The 23,433-nt window shown below is 35.7% G+C and overlaps 1 protein-coding gene across 5 annotated transcripts in view; it reads right to left on the bottom strand.

Moving 5' to 3' along the window:
• Nucleotides 1-23,433, bottom strand: part of LOC5574714 (nuclear factor of activated T-cells 5) — a 429,601-nt gene that overhangs the window by 229,704 nt on the left and 176,464 nt on the right. For 3 of the 5 annotated variants that reach the window (XM_021839021.1, XM_021839019.1, XM_021839020.1), the window contains one exon: nt 6,715-7,242. In XM_021839021.1, coding sequence (XP_021694713.1) covers nt 6,715-7,242 — 528 coding nt within the window. Of the gene's footprint in view, nt 1-6,714; nt 7,243-7,435; nt 7,878-23,433 lie in introns of those variants that run through there. The other 2 variants (XM_021839023.1, XM_021839022.1) reach the window with 2 other exon arrangements.

Raw genomic sequence — 23,433 nt, 5'->3', positions numbered from 1 at the left:
TTCATTTTACGTCACGCCGACGCCGATTGACGTATCGGCGGCGCGCCATACGCTGGTCAGCGTATCGCCGCCGACTTTGTATTTTCACGCCGATTAATATTTCAGCTCGAAAAAAATAAATTTGAAAAATGACATGGGAAATGGTTAAACCTTACTTTCGGAATTTGTACAGGACATCGTTCATATAATGCGTCAAAGGATTTCTTCAAAAAGTTCTTCAGAGAATTATTCATTGTATTCTCCAGAAATTGTAATACGGATTGCATCGAGAGTCAGAAATTCTTCTGATAATAACTTTTGGAGTTTCTTCAGAATTTCTTCAATAAATGTGAATTTGTTCAGAATTGATTCCAGGATATTTTTCTTCAGATATTTTCCAAATATAAAGTTAAAGTATTTGTCCATAAACTTCTGTATAAGTTACACTGGTCACCTTCGATTCTATATTCAGGAACTTAATTCATGAAATCTCTTCAAGGATTTATTGCGGGGAAATTTAAAGATTTGGATTGCTTCGCGGAAATAACGCGCAGTGAGCAATCTCCGCATAGAGCAAATGCACCACAGCAAGCATTGCAGTTCTAAAGAAGAGCAGATGCATTTCATTGACAGTAAGAGCGGTAAAATTTTCCCATGAACCGCTGGAACTAAATTGATTTCAATTTCTTAATTTGGGCTGTCATATTTATGGAAAAGTTGTGATTCACGGTCGTGAAATGTGCTAAATGAGTCAATGGATCCTCAAACCAATATAATATAAGACATAGGCAATCTAACCCATAGCCGTTGTATGTTATAACGAAGGGTGGATATCTGTAGTGTTTTGAATGGAATAAATTACTTGTTTGTTCCAATCCTTTATTGTCTGAGGCTTTTGGCAATCTTTCAAACTTCTCAGAAGCCTTTAATTTATTTTTTCGAGGACACCTAGCAATCCTTACCAGTTAGCAACATTCATGTATAGTTCGTTCAGTTTTATCCGTTTAAGTTCGAGGTACATTGACTCATCCAAACAATTCAGATCTCAAATGATACCTCTGGTCCAAATTATCAAAGAACAATAGAAACTACACAGCGACACAAGACGCATCATGATTTTTGTTTATTCAACATGTATTCGATGTCAATCAAATGCTCGATGCCACGGGTGGCTTAGATTAAATAGGTGGAAAACTGCCCATACTCGCATAACAGTCCCATTTATATATGAAATCCCATATAATATGGGACTGTTATGCGAGTATGGGCAGAAAATTTCCCGGTAGATTGCTCTGGATTTTCCAGGAATCAAAATTTTTCTTGCAACGCGTAATATCTGATATGTTTTTTATTGATTCCAGTGACTTCTTCATAAATTGCTTCAAAAATATGTCTTTCAGGTTCTACCAGGAATTCGTGAATTTGGAAAGATTCCACTGTGAATTCTTCAAGGAACTAATCGTTGGATTGCTTCATATTTTTCTGGAATACTTTTATTCGGATCTTCTTCAAGGATTATTTTTGATATTTCTTTATGAATGATTTTGAAAACGTTCCAAAAATTATTCCTGGAACTTGTCCATTAGAGTGATGCAAATTTTGAAATATTGGCTCCCCCATGCTTTAACGATGTCAATTATGGTAATTAGTATCCTCCAAAAGTTTTAAGTCATTCGGATGAAATTTGATTGTGCACACGCCATTTGAAGTTTATATGGAGATTACTATGGAAAACGAAAAACTTTTGTGTTCAGCCCCCTATCTTTTCGTCATAATGTTTTATGCAAAAGGGAACAAACTATTCTCAGGCGAAATTCTTTCAGCTACAACTTTGCCGAAGACCATATTTCGATTGGACGTCAGGATAATTTGCTATTCATAATCATAAAGTGGGTTTGCATTTTGCATGCTTAACCAACTGCTCGGCAGGCAACATTGGTGCTCCTGGCGGGAAGAATAGATCAAAGTAATCCAGGCTACTATGTTCTACAGCAAAACAGCAGTGTTGCTCTGAATGTAACTGAATGATCATCTCAGCATGATTTAGACTTTGTTATCAATAATTACAAATTATCCTTAAATCCTATCAAAATATGGTCTTCGGCAAAGTTGTAGCTTGGAAGATTTTGCATGAGAAGAGTTTGTTCACTTTTCCATAAAATATTACGACGAAGAGATAGAGGGCTGAACACAAAAGACTTGCCTTTCCCATAGTAATTTCCACATAAACTTCAAATGGCGTGTGCACAACAAAATTTCTTCCAAATCACTTCAAATTTTGGGAAAATGATTTTCACCGTAATTGACATCGTTTAAGCATAGGGGAGCAAAAACTTCAAAATTTGCATCAGTCTATTGTCCATGCATTTCAAATAAATATCTAAGAATTCTTTCAAAAAGTTTCCAAAGATTTGTTTAGACATATCTTTATACATTTTTGCACGCAACTAATAAAAAATGCATACATATAACTCATAGATCCCTTCCAACAATACTCCATACGTGCCTCTAGTGATACATCTAGAAATCAATAAAAGGAATAATCAAAAGGATCTCTTCAGTGGTTCTGCCAAAAAATTTTCTATTTTTTCCTCTTAATGAGTATTACTTGAATAAAGGATGCTTTAATTTTTACAAAGAATTTATGTGTAAATAAGACACCCCTTGGAATCTTCAGAAAATGACAAAAAATCTTCATTGAGTTTTTCCAAGGATTCTAACAAATATTTCTTCTGCGATCTCGAATTCTATCTAGGATTCCTAATCTGCCCTTACCATGTATTCACCTTGGTCTATGTTAAGCCATTCAAAGGTTGTTTCAGAATTAATTATCGGATTGCTCTAGTGATTTCTTCGTTAAAGGTCAACGTAGGAGAAGATATCCTGGCCGCTCGAAACAGTGATTCATAACTGGCACTATGAATTAATCAAAGATATGGCGATTTTAATAAAATGCCATCTATAAAAAAATCATGTACAATTCTACCAAAACAGAAACACTTAAGCAAGGTATGCTGTTCCGCTCAAGAAAAGTAAAAGTTTCTACAGAAGAAATGCTAAAGAAATTTTCTACAGTGAGCTCCATTTGAATTGACATTTCTTTTCAACTGCGTACTGCGATCAAAGACAAATGCTTTTCTTGAGCATTTCTTACAAGAAATTTCCCACGCATCGAGATAGGTGATTACTTTTCTGTTGAAGTGCATACTTCCCATTTACATAATTTGCACAAAATAAAATTATTAATTTAGCAGCTGCTTATACAAGCTCAAGTATTAAGGTTTGGAATGTATCTTTTTCATATGAATTATTATTTAAATATAAAATACCTAGCCGAAGATTTATTATAAAGAAACCTTGAATGCTACCTTTGATTTCTTACCAAAATGTCCGAAAATTAGAAAAAAAAACTATTTCATAAAGATATGGGAATGGGGTTTTCCAAGATTTTTGTTGTTTGATCTACCATGACCCCACAGTTATGGATCAAATAGTGTGGAGTCCAACCTATAAAATTCAATAAAACGACATGGAAAACGTAAAATTGTAATTGAAAAGCACAAATTGAATCGTTTCAAATTGGAACTTCAGTTAGTAAACTGTTTTGAGTGTAATATTTACATAGGATTACATAAAAATTAAAAATTGCATCGGTTTCTGAAAACCATATTATGGATCAATTTTCATATTATGGATCAAATTGTGACATATTACGGATCAGTGCGCAAAATCAAGAGATTTCAAACTCAATGCATCTGTATTGCATGATTTGGTGAAAGTTAACAATGTTTCACATATTACTGCTAAAAATAGCATTGTTAGAGTTAGAAACAAGAGTAAAATGTCCTTTTTTGTGATATACTGCATTGTAGTAACTGAGGCATGAACTGTTTTCGCTCCACACCAAGTTTTCCATCCATTTTTGTCTGCTAAAAATGAAATTTACCAACCTTGATGTTGTATTAGTTTTATCCTTAGTGCTATTGTCTGAAAATGTCGAATCCAATGCTTAAAATGGTAGAAATCAACATTCTTTAGTAGTGATCCATAACCGTGGTAAACAATCATTTCCTGGTCCATATTATGGATCACTAGTTAGAAGTGTTAATATTCGGTATTTAGAATCAACAATCAAGAAAAATGTTTTCTAAAGATGAATTCACACTAAATCGAAGCGAACGAGCATGTTTTATGCTATAATATATGAATTTTACCACTTGTGGGAGCTTATGAATGCTGACGGCACTTCTTACAGAAAACGACCATATAATGATAGCTGTGTGGTACCAACTAAACATTTGTCAAAAACACCGTTATTAAGCGGTTGAATGGTGTGCTTAACTTTACAAAAGCTAGAAGACAAATAGTAAAACATGGGAAAAATATGTTTTACGTCAACGTTTATGTTTTGAACGAGTTATCCGATGTTGAACGCCAAAGTGATCCGTCACTGTGGGTGATCCGTAACTGTGTGGGCATGGTATATGAAAAAAATGGAATGTTCAATTTTCGACCACGCCGATGTACGCCACCGCCGCCGCCGCCGAAAATGGTCAACGGCGTGACGCCAATCACGCCGCCGCCGCAGGTGCAAAAATACCCTGACGCCGCCGCCGATTAAAAATATTTCGGCGCACAGGTCTATTTGAAATATCATGAATTTTCTGCTGCGTGAAATTATGTGAAGTGAGTGAAAGCTTATTTACGAATTTCAATGCAAATTACAAAAAGCCCACTAGAAGCCAAGACCCAGGTCTCCAAGTTTGATCTTTTAATATGAAAAGCGACCGGTGGGCAAGTTATTCTGTTCAGTGCTGTAAGGCTATAATATTGTTTTGCCTTTTCTGAAAACTTAACTGAAGCATTTGTGTCAGAAGTTGGTCATCCATTTAAATATATTGGGAAAAAGGTCCCATCCGCAGCATAAATAATCTTTCAATTTGCTCATTACATTGCAAACTTTCCCGACCTTCAGAGAATATGAATTTCCGGAGAATCGTTTCTTCAGTTTTAAAAATTTACGCAGATAATGTTTTCTCCTTCTGCATATCGAATACTGTAACATGGGACGACAACGAATGCTATGGTAAATATTCTACGAACACAGATAAGTAAATGCTGATTGAGCATTATCACGCGTTTAATATGTATTTTAATCTTGTTTAATGAGTTTAACCAAGTATGCACATTCAAAACAACATATACTAAAACTCTACAACCCATTTTTTTGTTGAAACATAGGGTGCAGAACCATTTGGGCACTTCCCTGATTCACTTTGGCATGGGGTTTTTTTCTCGGTAGAATTGTCTGAAACTTCGGTGTAAGAAGCGCATCAGTACGATGCATATTGTGGCCAAATATGAGCGCACTAGCTTTTAAAAAACCCCACTGCCGAAGTGAGCCAAGAATGGGGTCTGGCTTCCTACTTTCCCAAAAATTATTACCTTCAAGATATCAAACCCCCCCCCAGAATCAAATCCTGGTTGCGCTACTGGCAGAGTGAAATGGTTCAAAAAGTTACACATTTCAGTTTACGTTTAAACTGTTACCAAAGTATAGCAGTAAACTTCGGCGGTTATCTTCTGAAATAAAAATAATTCATTTTACCGGTTCGAAAGCGTAATAATCCCCCCATCGAAATTAAATTTCTATCTATAAAAGTTCACTTTTGGGCGCTGGAGGATAAAAATCAGAGAACTAATGCCCTAGTGAACAGCAACTAAGTTATCCTTCCATGTGTTAATATGATATTATCGATAATCCTACTTAAGGAAATAGATTGGATCATCATAGTAAGCTACCAAGTTTAATTTCCATATAATTCCATGAGTCGATATCGAATCATGGAAAATCAAATCATGGAGGTTTTATTGCACGACATGAACCAGTCTAGTGCTGAAAACACCAATAAGACACAAAAAAAAAATGAGTCGTTCTCCTAATTCTGATTAAAACTGAAACAATTGAAGTGCCAAAAGCAGAGCCCTGAATCATATTTGCATGACTCCACCACACCGGTCGGCTAGTCATGCACAGACTACTAGATGGATATCTTATCTCCCTGGGCGCCGCTGGCCGATGACGACTAAGAACTTTGACCAATACGCACCGAGCGCCGATAATGCGGCGAAGGGGAGCCTTGTCCAATCGTCGTTTTCAATCAAAACTCACTGAGGAACTAGTGTGGCGAAAGGCATATGGAATGTATGGATTGCGCAGAAGGAGCAGTTACTGTACGCTAAAAGATGTATCTAATCAAGCTCTATACAATACTACGTCGCCTTTCGCTACGGCGCTCTACGTTCTATACTACTCAAGCGAAAACTACAGTCAACTCTTCATAGTTCGATATTGAAAACATCAAGTTCTAGAACACAAAATCAGTGCAAACTCGATGGTCCCTCGACAACGGTGGTTCTAGGGACCATCGAGTTAGCCATGAAAATCAACGTTTGCTATGATTCTATAACTCGATATCGAAATATGGAGTATCGAGAGCTACGGAGAGTTGACTGTACTCAATTCAACAAAGTCAAACAAACAGGTAAGCGAATGTTTACTGCAACAACTGCATTGCTGCAAGCGATTGTAAGCTTGTGTGTTAGTGCAGGGGCAATTACTGGCTACTGGTTTTAGTGGATGTATGTACAACAAACAGCATAGATAGCTGAAGGCATTCCTGATGATGAGTGTTGTAGAGTAGAGATAAACAGTGTGAGAAATTCGATCCTTACTTCGCGGCCGTTGTCCGCGCCGTTGCCGTCCCCGTCCCCGTCCTGTTCGTAACTACCAAGGTTTTGACCGGCAAAGTTTTTGCTGTTGACGACGGCGACGATGATGATAATGGTCGTCTAACCGTTGGTGAATTGACGCCACTGTTATTAGTAGTAATGGTGTTTGATGGGTGGGAAGGTGATGGGGTTGTTTTTGATGATGATGGGGGCGGTGCAAGTGCAAGGGTCGTGTCTCCGCTAGCCCCAACCGGGATGATGATTTTCTGCGGAATGTTCACCGTGTGGAGAATGGCGGTGCTGGATTCGACATTGGCGACGCCGCCACCGGAACCGGATCCGGGATTGGACTCTTCCAGCACCAGGTGGGACCGCTTGAGGGAATTGATGCTGGCGGAACTACCGCTGCGGACCATGGACTTGGTAGGGCTATTGCTGTTGCTACTGACAACGATGAATGATTCACCGGCGCTTCCTTCGACGATGACGACGTTCGCATCCTCCGCGATTAGTAGGCCACTGCTGGAGTTGCTGAAATTGTGATTTTTTTAGGTGATTTTGATTATGAATGAGTGATTATGATGGGTTTTGAGCATTGAAGAGAAATATTCACAAAAGTTGGTTGGTGAATCGACGACACACAGCGAGAAAGATAGACGATTGAGTAATAGTATTTAGGGAAATGAATCAATTTGGTTAGTGAAAATAAAGTCAAAAATCTCACTCGCGATTTATTATCCCAGCAAGCGAGCCAAAACGATCACCACACAACAACACTCCCGGGCAACGTGACATCCACACAGTTCTCAGACTCTGCTCGATCGAATAAATAATAATCAACTGCAGCAGGCGGCGGCGAATCCCACATATATTGTATAAGGTACGATCTAATCACGCTGATTACACCTGTTACAAGTTTGCGCGAGTAAAATAGCAATCAAGTCAGCGGTAATGTAGTAAACAAACTCGAAACGACGGGCGCTCGCGCGCGCCACTTCTTACGAATCCAAAAATAAAAACCGAGAAACCGCGAAACGCGAAAAAGAGTACTGCTCCGGAGCGTACCCGATTGCAAACTGAGTGCGGCCGGTCGAGAAAACCGGAGAATAAAGGCATGAACCGCCCCGGCGGGGAACTACCGCCGGTGGCCACCCACTCACAATGGGGCAGGCTCCTCCTATGGCCAACCCGCGGCATTCCACCATCCGCTAGTCTAAATAAGCAAGGAAAGCGCTCTCAACTGACAAAACAAGTGGCGCGAATTTATCTTATTACTCGTTCGCGGATTCGCGCGGCGGCGGCGGCGACGCCAATACGCATTGCATTTCGCAGGGGTTGCCAAACGGTTTACTGAAACGTTCCTAAGATAACACCTACTTTGATGAAGCTCAACTCTCGCTTACTCGATTTCGGAGGAACCATTCGAGTTAGGGAGGATGTCGGTTTATGGGGTTTAATATTTGTAATTAAATTGGAGAAATCAATCTCAGTATGCTGGATTGATTTACCTTGAGTTCGGTCTTTCCTAAACAGTCAAACCTCCATGAGTGGATATTGGAAAGGACCATCGATCATGAAAATATTGACTCATGGCACATATTTTCTTTGCAATACAGAGGAGGGGACCGTCATAGTAGTGATGGAATTTTGTTCTAGTATGGTTCTATGAGTCGATATCGAGTCATGGAACATTGATTCACTGTATAATTCTAAAATATCGAGCAACGAAGAATGTACTGTATCACTCGTATGATGATTTCTTATTCTGACACTGATGTTGGGGAGGAGCAATAATTTTCAAACTTCAAGTATTCTGGTCCAATTTTCGGATTTTCATACAAAGTAGCCCGAAATCGTATGGGTTAAAAGCTAGTGCTAAGACCGCAGAATCGAAAATTAGTGTTTTCCTCTATATGTGTGATATGCAAATGCAGCATTAGGTTTCACCACATGAAAACTGAATCGCTGATCGCAAATGACGGCATTCGAAGACCTTAACGATCAACGCTTCGTCATCGTAATCATCGTCATCATCGAAACTTCAAAAGCAGTTTTTCTTTTCAAAACTTAAAATTCTTAGACGAAAATGTGTTCACTGTGTTTCGGTTGGAGAAAAGAATACAGTGAACGCATTTTCCTGTAAATTTTCTTGATTTTGAACGAAAAAACTACTTTTGAAAATTCAAACATCAATGACGAATCCTGCCCCTTAAGACATTTAATTCAGAGAGTTCTTGGATGGCCTAGATTTTATAAATCGCATCTGGACATCTATGACAATCTATAAATAATGATAATCCTTCAACAGCTTATCGATTACATTCTTAGATCATAACCCAAGCAACACACATGTTATAATTGAGTATAATCAACTTATATATGATAAGTTTTGGTCATATATCAGTTGATAATGCACAATTATTACATGTGTGTTGCTGGGGAAGACTTACATTCCAAACCAGGCAGCTATTGGATATCTTGGAAGCTTTGTTCAATTCAGAATTTATCTAGCTTAACTTCACAAGTCGCATATTGACGAATCTACTACAAAAAGCCGAATCACAAAAGGCAGAATTACATAAAGCCGAATCACATAAGGTCGAAATAATCCTATAGAGTAAAGCTTGTTTAATAAAGTTCATGCCTTTGGCCTATTTTGACTCGGCGTTTTGTGATTCGGCCTTCTGTAATAATCCCCATATTGAAACCAATGACCTCAATGCAGATAGTTGCTCGGTGACTTAGAACATCCTGCGGTCAAATATTAATTCCCTTACGCTCAAAGTCCAATTTTAAGGAAAGATGTTATTGGGATTGACATATTTAACTTCGTGGCCAAAATAGCGTTAAACGCGCAGCTATTCAGCAAGATCATGCCGAGGTTGGCGGATTTAAATCTCGGTGCGATAGGTGTTTTTTACGGTAGGGTTTCGTTCTAGTTCATCGTAAGCGCTACTATTCGTCGTATCAAACCTAAAATGTTCCACTACGGCGGATATTCAAACTTATCGGCAGCATAGATTCATTTCCCAAGTACAGTAATACCTCGATATAACGTAACTCGATTTCTATTTTCGTTACGTTATATCGAAGCAAAATTTTTTTTTTCTTAATTTCGTTCAATACGTATATTTTGACGAAGAATGGGTATTGAATTGATATTATTGACCTAGCAGGCATTTTCAGTCTTTCCTACATAGTTGTTCAATTTTTTCCGTGTCTATTTTTTTATATTTTTTTTCAATTTTCATTTTTTTTTTTATTTTTACGTCTCTATTACAGTAATCCTTAGAGAATTTTTTTCAGGAAAAATCTTTGAAGGAATCCTTGAATACTCGGAGAATCTCTGAAATAAATTCATAAATGAGATCTTTCAGAAACCTTTAAACAAACTAATGTGGAGCAGTCCATGAACATTTTTAGCAGGCAATTATGGAAATTCAATAATTTTGCTATTAGGAGCTTGTGGTAAAATTCTTAAAATAAATTCTTTGGTGATTTCTTGACCGAATTTAGGAATGAATATCCCAAGAACTCATGATTTTTTTTTTCAGAATTCATGAAGAAGTCACTAGAACCAAAGAACGCTCCAATAAAAACAAGAACTATCCTTGAGGGGTTTTCAATGGAAAAGTTTCTGAATGAATACGTGGTGGAATTATTCTAGGAGAATTCTCTCTTGAATTCCTGGATATATTTTTGTAATAAAAACAATCTATAGAAAAATTACTTGGTGTAATTTTTGATCAAAGGTACAGTAAAATTCAAAGATATATTTAAAAAAACACTATTGGAGAAATTTACAATCATTGAATTTAAAATGCCTAGAATCCGGAATTCCTTAGACATATTCTGGAGAAATTCCTGGATGAATATTTGAACTTTTTTTTTGAAATTCAATGAGAACATTCTGAAGAAATTCCTCAATTAATTCTTAAGACGGGAATCCGTTAAGTTTATATTGAGCAAAGTGACCCGGCGACACACAAGTGCGATCTGAGTTTGATGTAGCCTTTTGACTGCAAAGTCTAAATAAAAAATCATAAAAGTTTTCGTAGAAAATTGAAGTGAATAGCAGGCTTGGATCCAGTTGGAGCATAAATGCAGCAAAAATAAAGAAGAATGATGTAAGCAAATGTACAGCAATGACAAAATGTTGTTCTTAACATTGAGCTTATAGCTCACTCGAAATTATGACTGTATTAAGCGTTTAAACGCTTGCATTGCTTTGATTTATTATTGGTTAGTGTTTGAAACTTGAAAAATGTTTATTCTAGCTCATAAATCATGTTTTTATTAAAAAAAATGAAAAATGAATGGATGCTAAAAAAAATTTACGTTATATCGAGGTAAAAATTACGTTATATCGAGTTACGTTATAAAGAGGTTACGTTATATCGAGGTAAAAATTACGTTATATCGAGTTACGTTATAAAGAGGTTACGTTATATCGAGGTTACGTTATATCGAGGTATTACTGTACTTATAATTTTGTGAAAGCTATCATGGTGCGTCCACTTGTACACCAAAAATGCAATAAAACTACTATTCAATTCCAGTTCAATTATCCACTTTGTACTTTTTCACCGAAATCGTATGGACGAACACGATTTGAGAGAAATGCTCAACGATCGACACCAGTCACACTACTTTATGATACAGGTTTCTTACCGCCCCACCTTCCCCCCCCCTGTGTGACTTACTTCGCCGGGCAGTGATATTCACTATGGAAAACCTTCGTACTTCTTCACTGAAGGATTTTATTCCAATCACACGCCGTAAAAGTTCTAGAATTCACGAAATTTTAGGAAATTTCCTCAACGACCGCGTAAAATTGAGAATGTAAACAAAGTTCAATCCGTCGTACTGAGAAAAAAAGCTTGTGCGCATCAATGTATGCGCCATGCTCGACGTAAAAATACGGTTCCTTTGATTGTGTTGTTTTCTCTGCACTGTGAGCAAATGCCATAATTGTTCGGTCAAAAGTAATGTGTTCATAAATTTAGGCTGAATTATGATAACGAACAATGAATTTTAAAGGAAATTTGTATATTCTATCATGCTGAAGGAATGGACGGATATTCCCGTTGATCTATATATTCTAGTAAACGTTGATATGTTGTAGTTTGACCACTCACTTTATCACAGTGAGCCGTAAGTTGTGAAACGAATCTGAAAACTGATTGCGACAGAAATGAAAACGATACGACGAATTGAGAATATGGCAAGATGCATATTTCCAAAAAGAGGATCAAGATTTATCAAAATCTTATTGTGCAATACGAAATCTGCTAGCATATCACCTTATGTAAATCTTCCCGACTTCTCAGGTCAAGTAGGGGAAAAGCGCTAATTTTCGACGTACATTTAATCTGTGCCAATTTCGGGGTATTTATACAAAGTAGACCCAAATCGTTGAATGGTTCCAATATTCTACTAATGGCTTATCCCTATCTTTTGCTGAATATTTTCAACTACTCCAGTCTAAGACATAAATGAAAAAAAAACTAGTAGAAATAAATTAAATGTTCAAAAGAAATACTTAAAATATTATGACAAGGGACTGTAACTACATTTTGGAAGGGCATCAGTTAATTTCAATATTCTTGCTAAATGGAAGAGTCAAAGGAAAAGTATATATTTTATCGTATTGTATTGCCATGATATTCTAGCTTGTACTCTAAACTTCTTTTCCTCGTTTTTAGTGTAAAGCCTTCCATGGCTCAGCTGGTAAAGAAGAGCCGCTATGCAATATTATGCTACAGGATCCATACCGGAAATCCCGGATTTTTTTTTTCAACTTTTCTAGCTACTCTGATCATAATGAAACCGATGAAGAATGTAATACTAATAATCTTGTCAAAGAAACAGATTGTGGTTTATAGATCACTAAGCTGAAAACAGCCTGTGCCTCTATTGGAAAGTGATGCCAAGAATATCTTCTTGATGTTTTGTGGCCAGGGAGAATAGGTGGCGGTAAATAGAGCCGCCATATGCTAGTTGCACGTCACCTTGTCGTTTATTCAGTGCGAACTTTTGCATATACTATGCAGGGCTGGTAGCGATTGAGTACCATTGAAATAAGAACATTAGATACATTATGCTAGAAAATAGAGACTGACAAGAGACCGAATAGGAGCAAAAAAGAGACAAAAAAAGACCGAACAGGAACCAAAAAATAAAAATAATCCAAACAAGAATCAAAAACCAAAAGTTTTCAAAAGAAATTTTCAAAAAATCTTTAAACATTTTTTTTTTTTTGGATTACTAGTATGACTTTTACAAGGAGTCAGACTAGTAAATCCCTAAAAGGCAGGAAGAGCACCAATTTTCGATATCATACGATTTTGGCCTACTTTGGAAGAAAATCCGAAAATTGTCACAGAATTCTTGTAGACTATAAACCTTATTGATGTATATTTTTTTTTTCAAGATTTTTTAGGAGTTTAATCAAAAGTCAATGGAGGTATTTGCCCAAAGTATTCATTTATTGATTCTTCAGCGCCATTTTTAAGGATTATAGGGTGTCCCAGAAAGTATGGGCACAACTTTGATAACGAGAATCATAATGTTTTTTTTTTTTTTCAAACAAACATATATTTTTATATTTTTTCCTGTGGCATTTTGAATGCTGCCCATGATAAATTTGTTTGATGTAATAACCTTTAACATTGAAAATTTTAAATTTTGATTTTAGATAATCAATTCTTATCCAGCCAACACAGACGCTACTTTTGTGTTCAGTTGGAACTAACCTAGTAATCAACATTTTTATCAAAATCCTTCGATGTGGTGAGCTCAAGTATATTGCATCTAAGATGTTTCACAAGAATTTTTGTTTAGAATTTTATTTGGCTCTGCTAGAAATCATTTGACAAAATGGTAAAATTCTCAAAAATCATATTTTTTTTTTCTTCACATAAGATAACTTGACGAAACCATAGCTTTTCAGGTATTTTCAATATAAGTAAAAATAATTCAACTCAAATTTACTAACGTCATATATCTATACTCTTGGATAGGCAACACAAATTCTAGATTTGTACATGTTTTAACGGATTTACAAGAACTAAAAATCGACCACAGCTGAAATCGGATTTCAGATTTCAATACAAATTTCATATACTTAAGTTTATAATTTCTAATAAAATAAGTGATAGTCTCATCATTTATCGTATCGGCAATGATGAAAATGTTTTTTTCAGATTTTTATTGTACGTACTTTATGACCTAGCACAAATTAGAAAAAGTCGCTCAGATGTAACGTGATTTGTGCAAAACTGATAAGAGAAGCTTCCAGAAATGTTACACCATAAAAAAATGTGTGAAAATTTTTATTTCTAGAAATCTCGAAATGGTAGTATGGTAAAGTCGTGCCCATACTTCCTGGGACACCATACACCTCCATGAAATAAGTTCAAGATACCTTCAAGAATTCATTTTAGTATTTTCTAACGATAACCCCAGAAATTACTCCAGCTACTGAACCACGAATTTGTTCAGAAATGTCTACAAAGATACTTTTACAAATTTCCCTAGAATATCCTGGCGTTCATCCAATGACTCTCAATCGATTTCGCTAGAAGTTCGTCCAAGATTTTTTTTTGTGTTGGACTTTTTCAAGAACTCAAGCAATAATTTCTGCAGAGATTTCTCCATTGACTACTTGGAATTTCCTCTAGAATTGGTTTTTAGTTTTTCAAAGAGTTCAACCACAGGGTGTCGACTCAATTTTAAAAACAAAATTCCCTGACTTTCCCTGACCTTCCAGTCGTTTTCCAGAAAAATTCCAGATAACTGAATTGGTTAAATTGAAATAGGCTTTGTACAAGAAGATACATATCCAAAGATTTGCACGATGTATAGTTTATGTTATTTATAGGTCGAACATACAAACTAAGGAAAAGTTCAACTTTACTGAAATATACCTGTCAGATAACATTCTAGAGCGCTTATTCTAGTTGATATGATAAAACTGAGCAATTGAGTATCTATTACTTTCCAAATTTGAAAATTCGTATGAACAAAAATGTAGGTACTCAGCTACTGAACTACCTCAGATATAATTTCACAAATTTCAGGCATAAACGACAATTTTGGACTCCTTCCTGCCTAAACATTATTATAATTTTTTTTATATAATACGCAACACTATTACGATCATCCACCATGCTTTTTAGTGGAAGAAAGTTATGCTGAAATTTGGTCATTTTTTCCCAGGTAAAAAGCTAGCCATTGCCAAAGAACTTTCTTGGAGAATTGCTTCAAGGGGTTTCACATCGATGTCTAACAAGTTCCTATCGAAATTCTTAAACATATTTTTCCAGATATTTCTCCGTGAACTCTTTTAGGATTTCCTTTAGAAGCGCCTCATCTTCATGATTCTTTCAAATTGTTAGAGAATTTCTTTCAGTCTTGAGTTTCTCCAAGAATAGCATTTGGAATTCGTGGAATACAGGATTTTTCAGGAATCACAAAGAATTTTTTCCAAAAATGTTTTCATTTTTTTTTTTCTTAGGGTACTTTCAATAATTGTTAACGATGTTTCGCTACAAATAATTTGTTGTTAGTTATTTTTTTAGGATTCCGATATGAATTACGTAGGTTTTCTCCCCGAGGGATTTATCTAAATATTTTTAACTGAATGCATTAAAGGATTGAATAATGCGCTAATAATAAGTTTTCTGATGTTCCTCTTGAATTTGTCGTGCTTTCAGAAATGGTCCGAGGTACTCCTCTAACAACTTTTGTATGAGTATCTCCAAGTAATCTCACCAAACGCCAATAGATTATCGAGCATATCTGAAACATAGGCATTTTTGGACCAAATTTTTCATTTATTTTTTCATGCTTCAACCGAAAAAATGTACCACCATCAGGAGTAAAATCAAGAGAACCAAACAGCGTTCAGAGCTGAAAAAAATATCGATTGAGCGCCACCAGCGGGTAACCAAAATCTTTTTTTTTTCTACTAAATGATTGTTTGATTCACCAGATTTGTGCTCTTGAAATTTTGAGATACGGCTTTTATTCATCTTCACTTAAATACTAGAATCCTTATTGGTTTTTCTCTATAAATAGTTTCACCAGTTTGACTTGGATAGCTAACTTGTAAAGATGGATTGGATGGAGTTATTTTCCTTTTTTAAGATTTTGAGCAAAATGCGCGAAACTAGGCAATGAGTTGGTCTAGGAAACTTTAGAACAAAATATGTTTAAAACAATCCACGCCAATTTCGAAGTAGTTGTTCGTAGAGAACTGTTAAAAAGCAAACAATTTTGAGTATAATACCTTCCCAGACAACCAGAAGTCGCATAAGAATTAACGTGAAAACTCGTTTACTTGTACAAACAACATCTCACTCGCACAAAACGGTGTCGGAAATCGTTTGAGTGACGGGTTTCCTCGCATAAAGCGCTATTTTCAGAGTTCATCAGTGCATTTTGTTTCTTTCCGTATACACGTACAAAGTACGTACGAAGAAATCCGTAGCAGCTGTCAAATCAACTTTATTATCACAAATTAAGTCGCATAAGATTACAGAATAGTTCGCAATAAACTCTTTACACTCGCATTGCATGTCAGCTTTCATCATATAAAATATGCACATATATCGCCTCAACTTTTGTACGCATAAGGCCTTTTGACGACATCTTATACGGAAACGTTGCACATATAAGCATCGCATAACACAAAAGGTGATTTCGTTATACGTATATTTTGGTTGTCTGGGTTGGACAGATAACCTGATACATATACCATGGTACAAGTCGTCAAGAAAATTATTCCAAGGCTATCCTGAATGAAGACAATTATCAGCATGGAACTCATTTCAAGATAATTTTACTCTGGTACGTATACCGCAAATGTGTCATACGTATGTATAAATATATGCAATAAAGTACAGCTTACTCTAATAAGCATAATAGCATTTTCTCAATGGTGAACTGCTATTTTAAGAGATTTATTGCACATTTTTTCGATATTTCGTATTGTTAGTGAACATCATGATTTTTAACTTATTGCTGACTTCTAATGTTGTAGTATTGATATTTTTTCCCTGACCTCAAGTGAAATTCCCTGATTTTCCCTGACTTCCCAGGTCAAAAATAGAATTCCCTGACATTCCCTGACTTTCCAGGTTTTTCCAGGTCGTCGACACCCTGAACCAAGAATTTCTCTAAGCATATCTTTAGAAGTAACTTCAGATATTCCTTCAGGTTTTCCAACGAATATTCCTTATGGACTCTTGCAAACTTCTGAGAATGTTTCAGAGGTTTTTCTCGATGAATTTGGGAAAAAGATAGCGATTGAAAAATAAAAAAGCTAAATTCCAGGATGATAATATACCGAATTTTCTGGATGTAAAACATTGGAAAAAATTTTCGAAGAAACTTGTGTATAAACGGTCGGAAAAATTACTGTAGTATTTGCTGGTGTGAAACCTTAAATATAATATTAGAGAATTCATGGAGATTTTAATTGGAAAATTACTGGAATATCTTCGGAAGAATTACAGAAGTAATTCATGCATATAACGTTGCAGATTATTCTAAATAAGGATCTTAAGGTGAAGATGAATCGAAGCCAAAGTTCAAATTTTCAAGAGCACGGATCTGGAGAACCGAACATCCGTTCAAGCTGAAAACTTAATCGATTGGTCACTAGCTAGTGGTGACCAATCGATTGGGTTTTCAGCTTAAACGGTTGTTTGGTTCTCCAGATCCGTGCTCTTGAAAATTTGAACTTTGGCTTCGATTCATCTTCACCTTAATGATGAATAACTGGTCGAATTTATTGGGTTGGTTGGGGAAATAATTGAAACAATCGACGTAGGAACTCCTCTAGGAATTCTTGTTCCTGGAAAAAACTCCAATGAATTTCTTTAAAAATTATGGATGAATTTCTTGGAATGACTCCTGCTAAAGTAACAACTGGAAAATCGGTAAAACACTGGAAATGGTAGATAAATCTCTAAAAGAAATCCAAGAATAACATCTTGAAATTTGTTTTATGGAAATTGTTGGTTGGGTATCACAATTCACTACAAGGGGAACGAAACAGTGACTTTGAAGACCATTTTGGTTGAAAATGAGACTTTAGAGAACTTCCATTGGGAAATAGAGTCTTTTCAGAGGCTTACATAAAAATAGAGACCAAGTTTCTAAAAAGAGACATGCTACCAACCATAATTATAAGATCTCAAATTTGAAAACCAGCGGTGCGCTAATGGTGAAAAAACGGGTTTTCTGACAACATTTTTTAGCTTTCAATGAAATTTATATCCTTCCTCTATCCTACTATGCCACTAAGTTTGCTTTGTGTTCCAAGAGAAATTTAACACACATCACGCGAAGAAATACCTATGTTTTATCACAAAATGGTTTTTTTTTAGCAAACTATTTAGCTAGCTGGCGTACGAGGAGTCCACTAATTTGAGAAAACCGAAAGGACCACCCTTAAGTTTTAGCATATACTAGCGATCAGTGTCATAAAATTGGAATTCTAACGATGTGTGTCTATGGCGGCCTGGTTACAACGAGAATTGTTCAACGAAACTTTGAAAAATCTAGTAACACGGTTGAAGGTAATACATACGTCGAGGTATATATTGCCTTACAAACCAGAGCTTGTAGGAATTTTTAATAAAATCTTCAGCGAAAAACTAGGAGCAGAACTTTGCCCCACATTACTCTAAGGGTACTCGGTAAGGGCTACGGTTAGGACAGTTCAGTCGGATTACTTTCAGCATAAGAATATCAACGATCAATATTGTGCAATATGTTTTAGCCACAGTGGCGGAAGGTCTCTGCAAGTCCCTGACTATCGTAAATGTGTTTCAAATAACTACTTATTGTCATAAGATCATGATTAATAATAAAACTACGCCCAACCTAAGGACCACTCCCTTACATAATATCTAATATGGAAAGACGGTGTTACTTGCTTGCTAAATCTTCGAATTTGGTCTTTTCCTAAATATTCCATCAAGTTTGGTAAAAAAGTTTTACGATAAAAAGAACTGTAGAGAGATAGGTTCTTTTAAAATCCACGAAAAATTATTGGATCATTTATGAAAAATTCTGTTAAGAATCTGTACAAATATCCTGAGAGAAAAAGAGTTCCCAGAAATCCTTAAAATGCGTACAAAGAGATTCCTAGAGGAGTTCATGAAATATCTGAAAGGTTTTATGAAACAATCTCTTTGGGAATACTTGAAATTGTAATTGAAACAATATCTAAAGAAATTTTTGGAAGACTCCATGGTAGAGTTCCAGAAAAATCTATGCAAGATGCTCAAAATAAACACTGTGAAAATTCTGGAGGAATGCGTTTAGTGTCTTTTGAGAAATTATCAAAGAATCGATATATCTCGATAAACTTTTGGAGACAAGTGCTCTAGTAGTTGGGAGTTACCAATGACTCCAGTTAATCAGCGAGTTGCAACCAGATTTTTCCAACAGGATGGTTCCAGCTAAGCCAGAAATGATTTTTGTAAAGTTATGTTTTATTTTTAGAATACTGAATAAATGTAGGAATATTTAGAACGCATTGTAAAACCATTGTACTAAAGCTTGGAGGTTTCTTTGAATGGAGTCTGGACGAACTCTTATGGTGGTAAGCTCCATCGAAGTTAATACGCCGATCGCGTACTATCCTCGATTTTATTATAGTAAAATCGAGGATAATACGCGATTGGCGTATTAACCTCGATGGAGCTTACCACCATTAGTGGACGAAGACTCCAAAGAGAAATCCTTGAATAATCGAACAGATGAGAAAAATTAATAACAGATTCAATTGATTGACCGTTGAGCAAATTGATGGGATCATCGATTAAAGAATATAATTCTCTGAGGGGATTCTTTGAAGGGAAACCTGAAATAAATTAAGAAGAAATGGCCTAAGAAATTCCTGACGAATTCCTTTGAAAATTCCTGGAAGAATCTCTGAACTAGTGCCTTATAAAATTCCTATGGAATATCTGAATGAACTTTTGGTCCAATGTGGATTCTTAAAAAATCTCAATTCCTGGTGGACGCACTGGAAAGATTATTGTACAGATCCCTAAAACAATTCCTGAAACCGACAGTGGGAATAATAGGAGGAGTTTGTCAAAAAAGGAGGAGTTCCTGAAAAAAAAAAATCATGAAGGTGTCTCTGGACAAATTCCTGGAACAAAGATTGTTTTAACCTTTGCGTCGCAGACCTGTTTTTTTTTCGGCTCGAGGATTGTCCGGAAGTACTTTTAGATTGCCCTATGTTGCATATCTTACTCAACATGCACTGCATTATACTTGTGTTGTAAAATCTTGAAGATTAATGTGCCGCATGATATGGTTTATGCTGATCAAATTTTGGTCCCCAACTGATGCCCCAGGAACCGGTTCCAGGGAGTTCGGTACCTGCCAGAATGATTCCAAATGAATTGAAACAGTCGGAATGTATTAGTGGTTCATGATTCAGTTACAAACGCTTCATTTTTGTTTGATCCGTGCAAAACAGTTATGGAAATGTCTTAAATGACCTTCGGACAGACCCCACAGAACATCCGTATAAATCCGGAATCGACCGTCCGACTGGGGCACCCAGTACAGGTCACGAAATTGAATAATGTTTTGAAGTTGTGTCAAAATTTTATTGAAATCGGCTGAAAATTATGGAAATTAGAGCCAAAAGATCACGAACATTTGTTTGTAAAAATAAGTCATGGACGTAAAGGTTAAGGCATTCTGAAGACATTTCTGGAGGATTTAATGAAAAATAGCTGGAATTTATACGGCAATATTCATAAAACAAAATCTGGATAATTGTTACAGGAGTTCCTGGAGGATCCTCTGTAGAAACTCTTGGTAGAAATCCCTTGAAAATTTAATGGAAAAATTCTAAAATGAATTTATAGAAAAAATTTGGTTAAGTCCTAGAGGACGCACAGTGGCGGTCCTTCATACAAAGGTCGGACAAAACCTCAAATGCGTCTCAAATTGCTAGATAATAGTTATCTATTAATTATCTTGGATACCTGATATCATCCCGTTGGAAATAACAGTCAAATTGAAAATTCGATTTTCTAGTGAAATTGGTCCAAATTAAGTTTTTTCATCCAATCGTATAAAAAGGCTATCACTACATTTTTTTGTTATAATGCAGAAATTTTTGCATAAACCTGAACTAGAGGTACAAATTTAACTTCCTTTTAGCAATTCTACTAAAGTTTCAAACGAATTATGACCAATTATATAGATTTGAATGATGAAATCGATAAATTATAATGAAAAATGATAATGGAATTTTCACCTCTAGGGGCAAAAAGGGGCAAGAAAAACGATTGCACGTTTGAAAGTAAGGATGATTTGCTGCTTCATAGTGAGTGACTCATTTTCCCGAAACTCTTCACATAAAACGTACGAAGTTTAGAAAATTTTCAAAATTTTGGAGAAAGATTATTTGAAACATTTTATGCTACAAATAACAACTTGATATGTTAAAAATTATATAATTATAGTCAAAACTAAGGCTTATAACTACGCTTTCAAATGGAACCTATTGAGCTTAAATCGGTTATGATTTCGTTGAGATACAGATGTTTGAAGTTTGCGAGGTGAATCGAAGTTGATGAATTTCGAGCAGTCCAATTTTGCTGACTTTCCCACACTTACGATTCTGCCAAAAATCGAAAACAGAACAGATCAATCTCAAATTTTGAGAAACTGCCGCTCAATAGTAAAGAAGTCTATAAAAAATATTGACGAGTGATTTTGAGAACATGAGTTTTTGAGGTTTTGTCCGGCCATGCGCCACTGTGGGACGCCTTGAAACAATCTTTGTAGAAATACGTGAAAAACACATTGAAGGAATCACAGATAAAATCCACCCCACACTGGGGTAGAATCGAAAAAACACAGAAACAACCTGTAGTTCTCCGGAATGAAGAGACAGATGTTTGAAGTCTTCTGCGAAAATGATCCTTCCAATAAGGCCGTAGTTGATCGGCCTTATTGGAAGGAAAGCAAAGTTGATCGTTATTTTATGCTGAAAATAATTGCTGAAGACGTCAAATTTGCAACGCCTACTATTTTTTGGAATATTTACATTTTTTGGAAAATGTACTTAAAACCGAAATAATTGAGTTTTTTTTGTATTTTTTTCAATTAAAATACCATATATCACCTATGACTATGTGATTAACTAACATAAAGCAGGTCTGGTGAAAATTTGATGATAAAAATAAAATTTTGTTTGATATTTTTAGTAAAATTTCCAAAAAAAAAACAGGGATACTGCGTATTGGCCAATCTTGCGATCGGGCAAGTTCGGGCAGGCGTTTTCATCGCCATCCACTTATGAAAGGTCAGAATATTCATGTCTAATTTTTTCAAGGATATGATATTTAATATATTTTTTCTATGCGATCTGAAAGTATGCTAAGCTTATAAAAAAGTTCAAAATTATTTTACATGACAATGTAACAGTTTTACAGTAAAAACAAAAGTTCAACATAATCATGAACATTCTTGCGGTTTATTTATAGCTAAATGTAATTAACCATTTGCCTTTTTCAGTGCTTGTATGTTTGCTATTCTCAAAAACGCCCTAAGCGCAATACTTATTATGTCAAACCATTTTTCCCGAGTGGAAACTTAGGTATATAGTTGCTTCGGCAAAGTCGATCGTTATTTTAAGCTGAAAACAATTGCTAAAGATGTTAAATTTCCAAAGCCCACTATTATTGAAAAACAAACAAAATTTTGATAAATTGTGCTAATGTGTGCCGTAATATATATAAGTTTCGTGTTTTTTTTTTCAGTTTTAGTACCATTTAACGCCTATGATTGTCATTCATTGGCTAAGTTGGTATGAATTTGATGGTATAAAGAAAAGTTTTGTTTGGTTGCTGCAAAAAGAGCCCATAGGCAATATCGCTGTTATGTTTAATAAGATTGTTTTTTGTTTTTACCATCAAATTCTTACCAGTTTTGCCTTATGCCAATGAATGATATGACCATAGGCGATAAATGGTATTTAAACTGATCTTATGTATATCAATGGGTTTATTCTACGAGTAGCCTGAGGTGACAATTGTCGGTGTCGTATAGCGGGGTGACAATTCTCGACTCGAGTGAAGTGACTCTCCATTTGATTTACACGGTCAGTCACTTCACTCGAGTCGAGAATTGTCACCGCGCTATACGACACCGACAATTGTCACCTCACGCCACTCGTAGAATAAACCCACAACATTTTGTTAGTTTTTCAAAAATAGTGAGCTTTGGAAATTTGGCATCTTTAGCAATTGTTTTCAGCTTAAAATAAAGATTGGCTTTGCCGAAGAAACTATATACCTAAGTTTCCACTCGACCGAAATTATTTGACATAATGTGTCTTGCGCTTAGGGCGTTTTTGCGAATAGCAAACATACAAGCAATGTAAAAAGCAAACAGTTAAGTTCATTTAGCTATAAGCAAACCGCAAGAATGTTCATGATTATGTTGAACTTTTGATTTTACTGTAAAACTGTTACATTGTCATGTAAAATAATTTTGAACTTTTTTATAAGCTTGGCATACTTTCAGATCGCATAGAAAAAATATATCAAATATCATATCCTTGAAAAAATTAGACATGAATGTTCTGACCTTTCGTAAGTGGATGGCGATGAAAACACCTACCCGAATTTGCCCGATCGTAAGCATGGCCTATACGCAATATCCCTGTTTTTT

The sequence above is a fragment of the Aedes aegypti genome, chromosome 1, assembly GCF_002204515.2.
Source record: "Aedes aegypti strain LVP_AGWG chromosome 1, AaegL5.0 Primary Assembly, whole genome shotgun sequence".
Lineage (NCBI taxonomy): Eukaryota > Metazoa > Arthropoda > Insecta > Diptera > Culicidae > Aedes > Aedes aegypti.
This window is presented reverse-complemented; position numbering and strand designations above follow the sequence as displayed.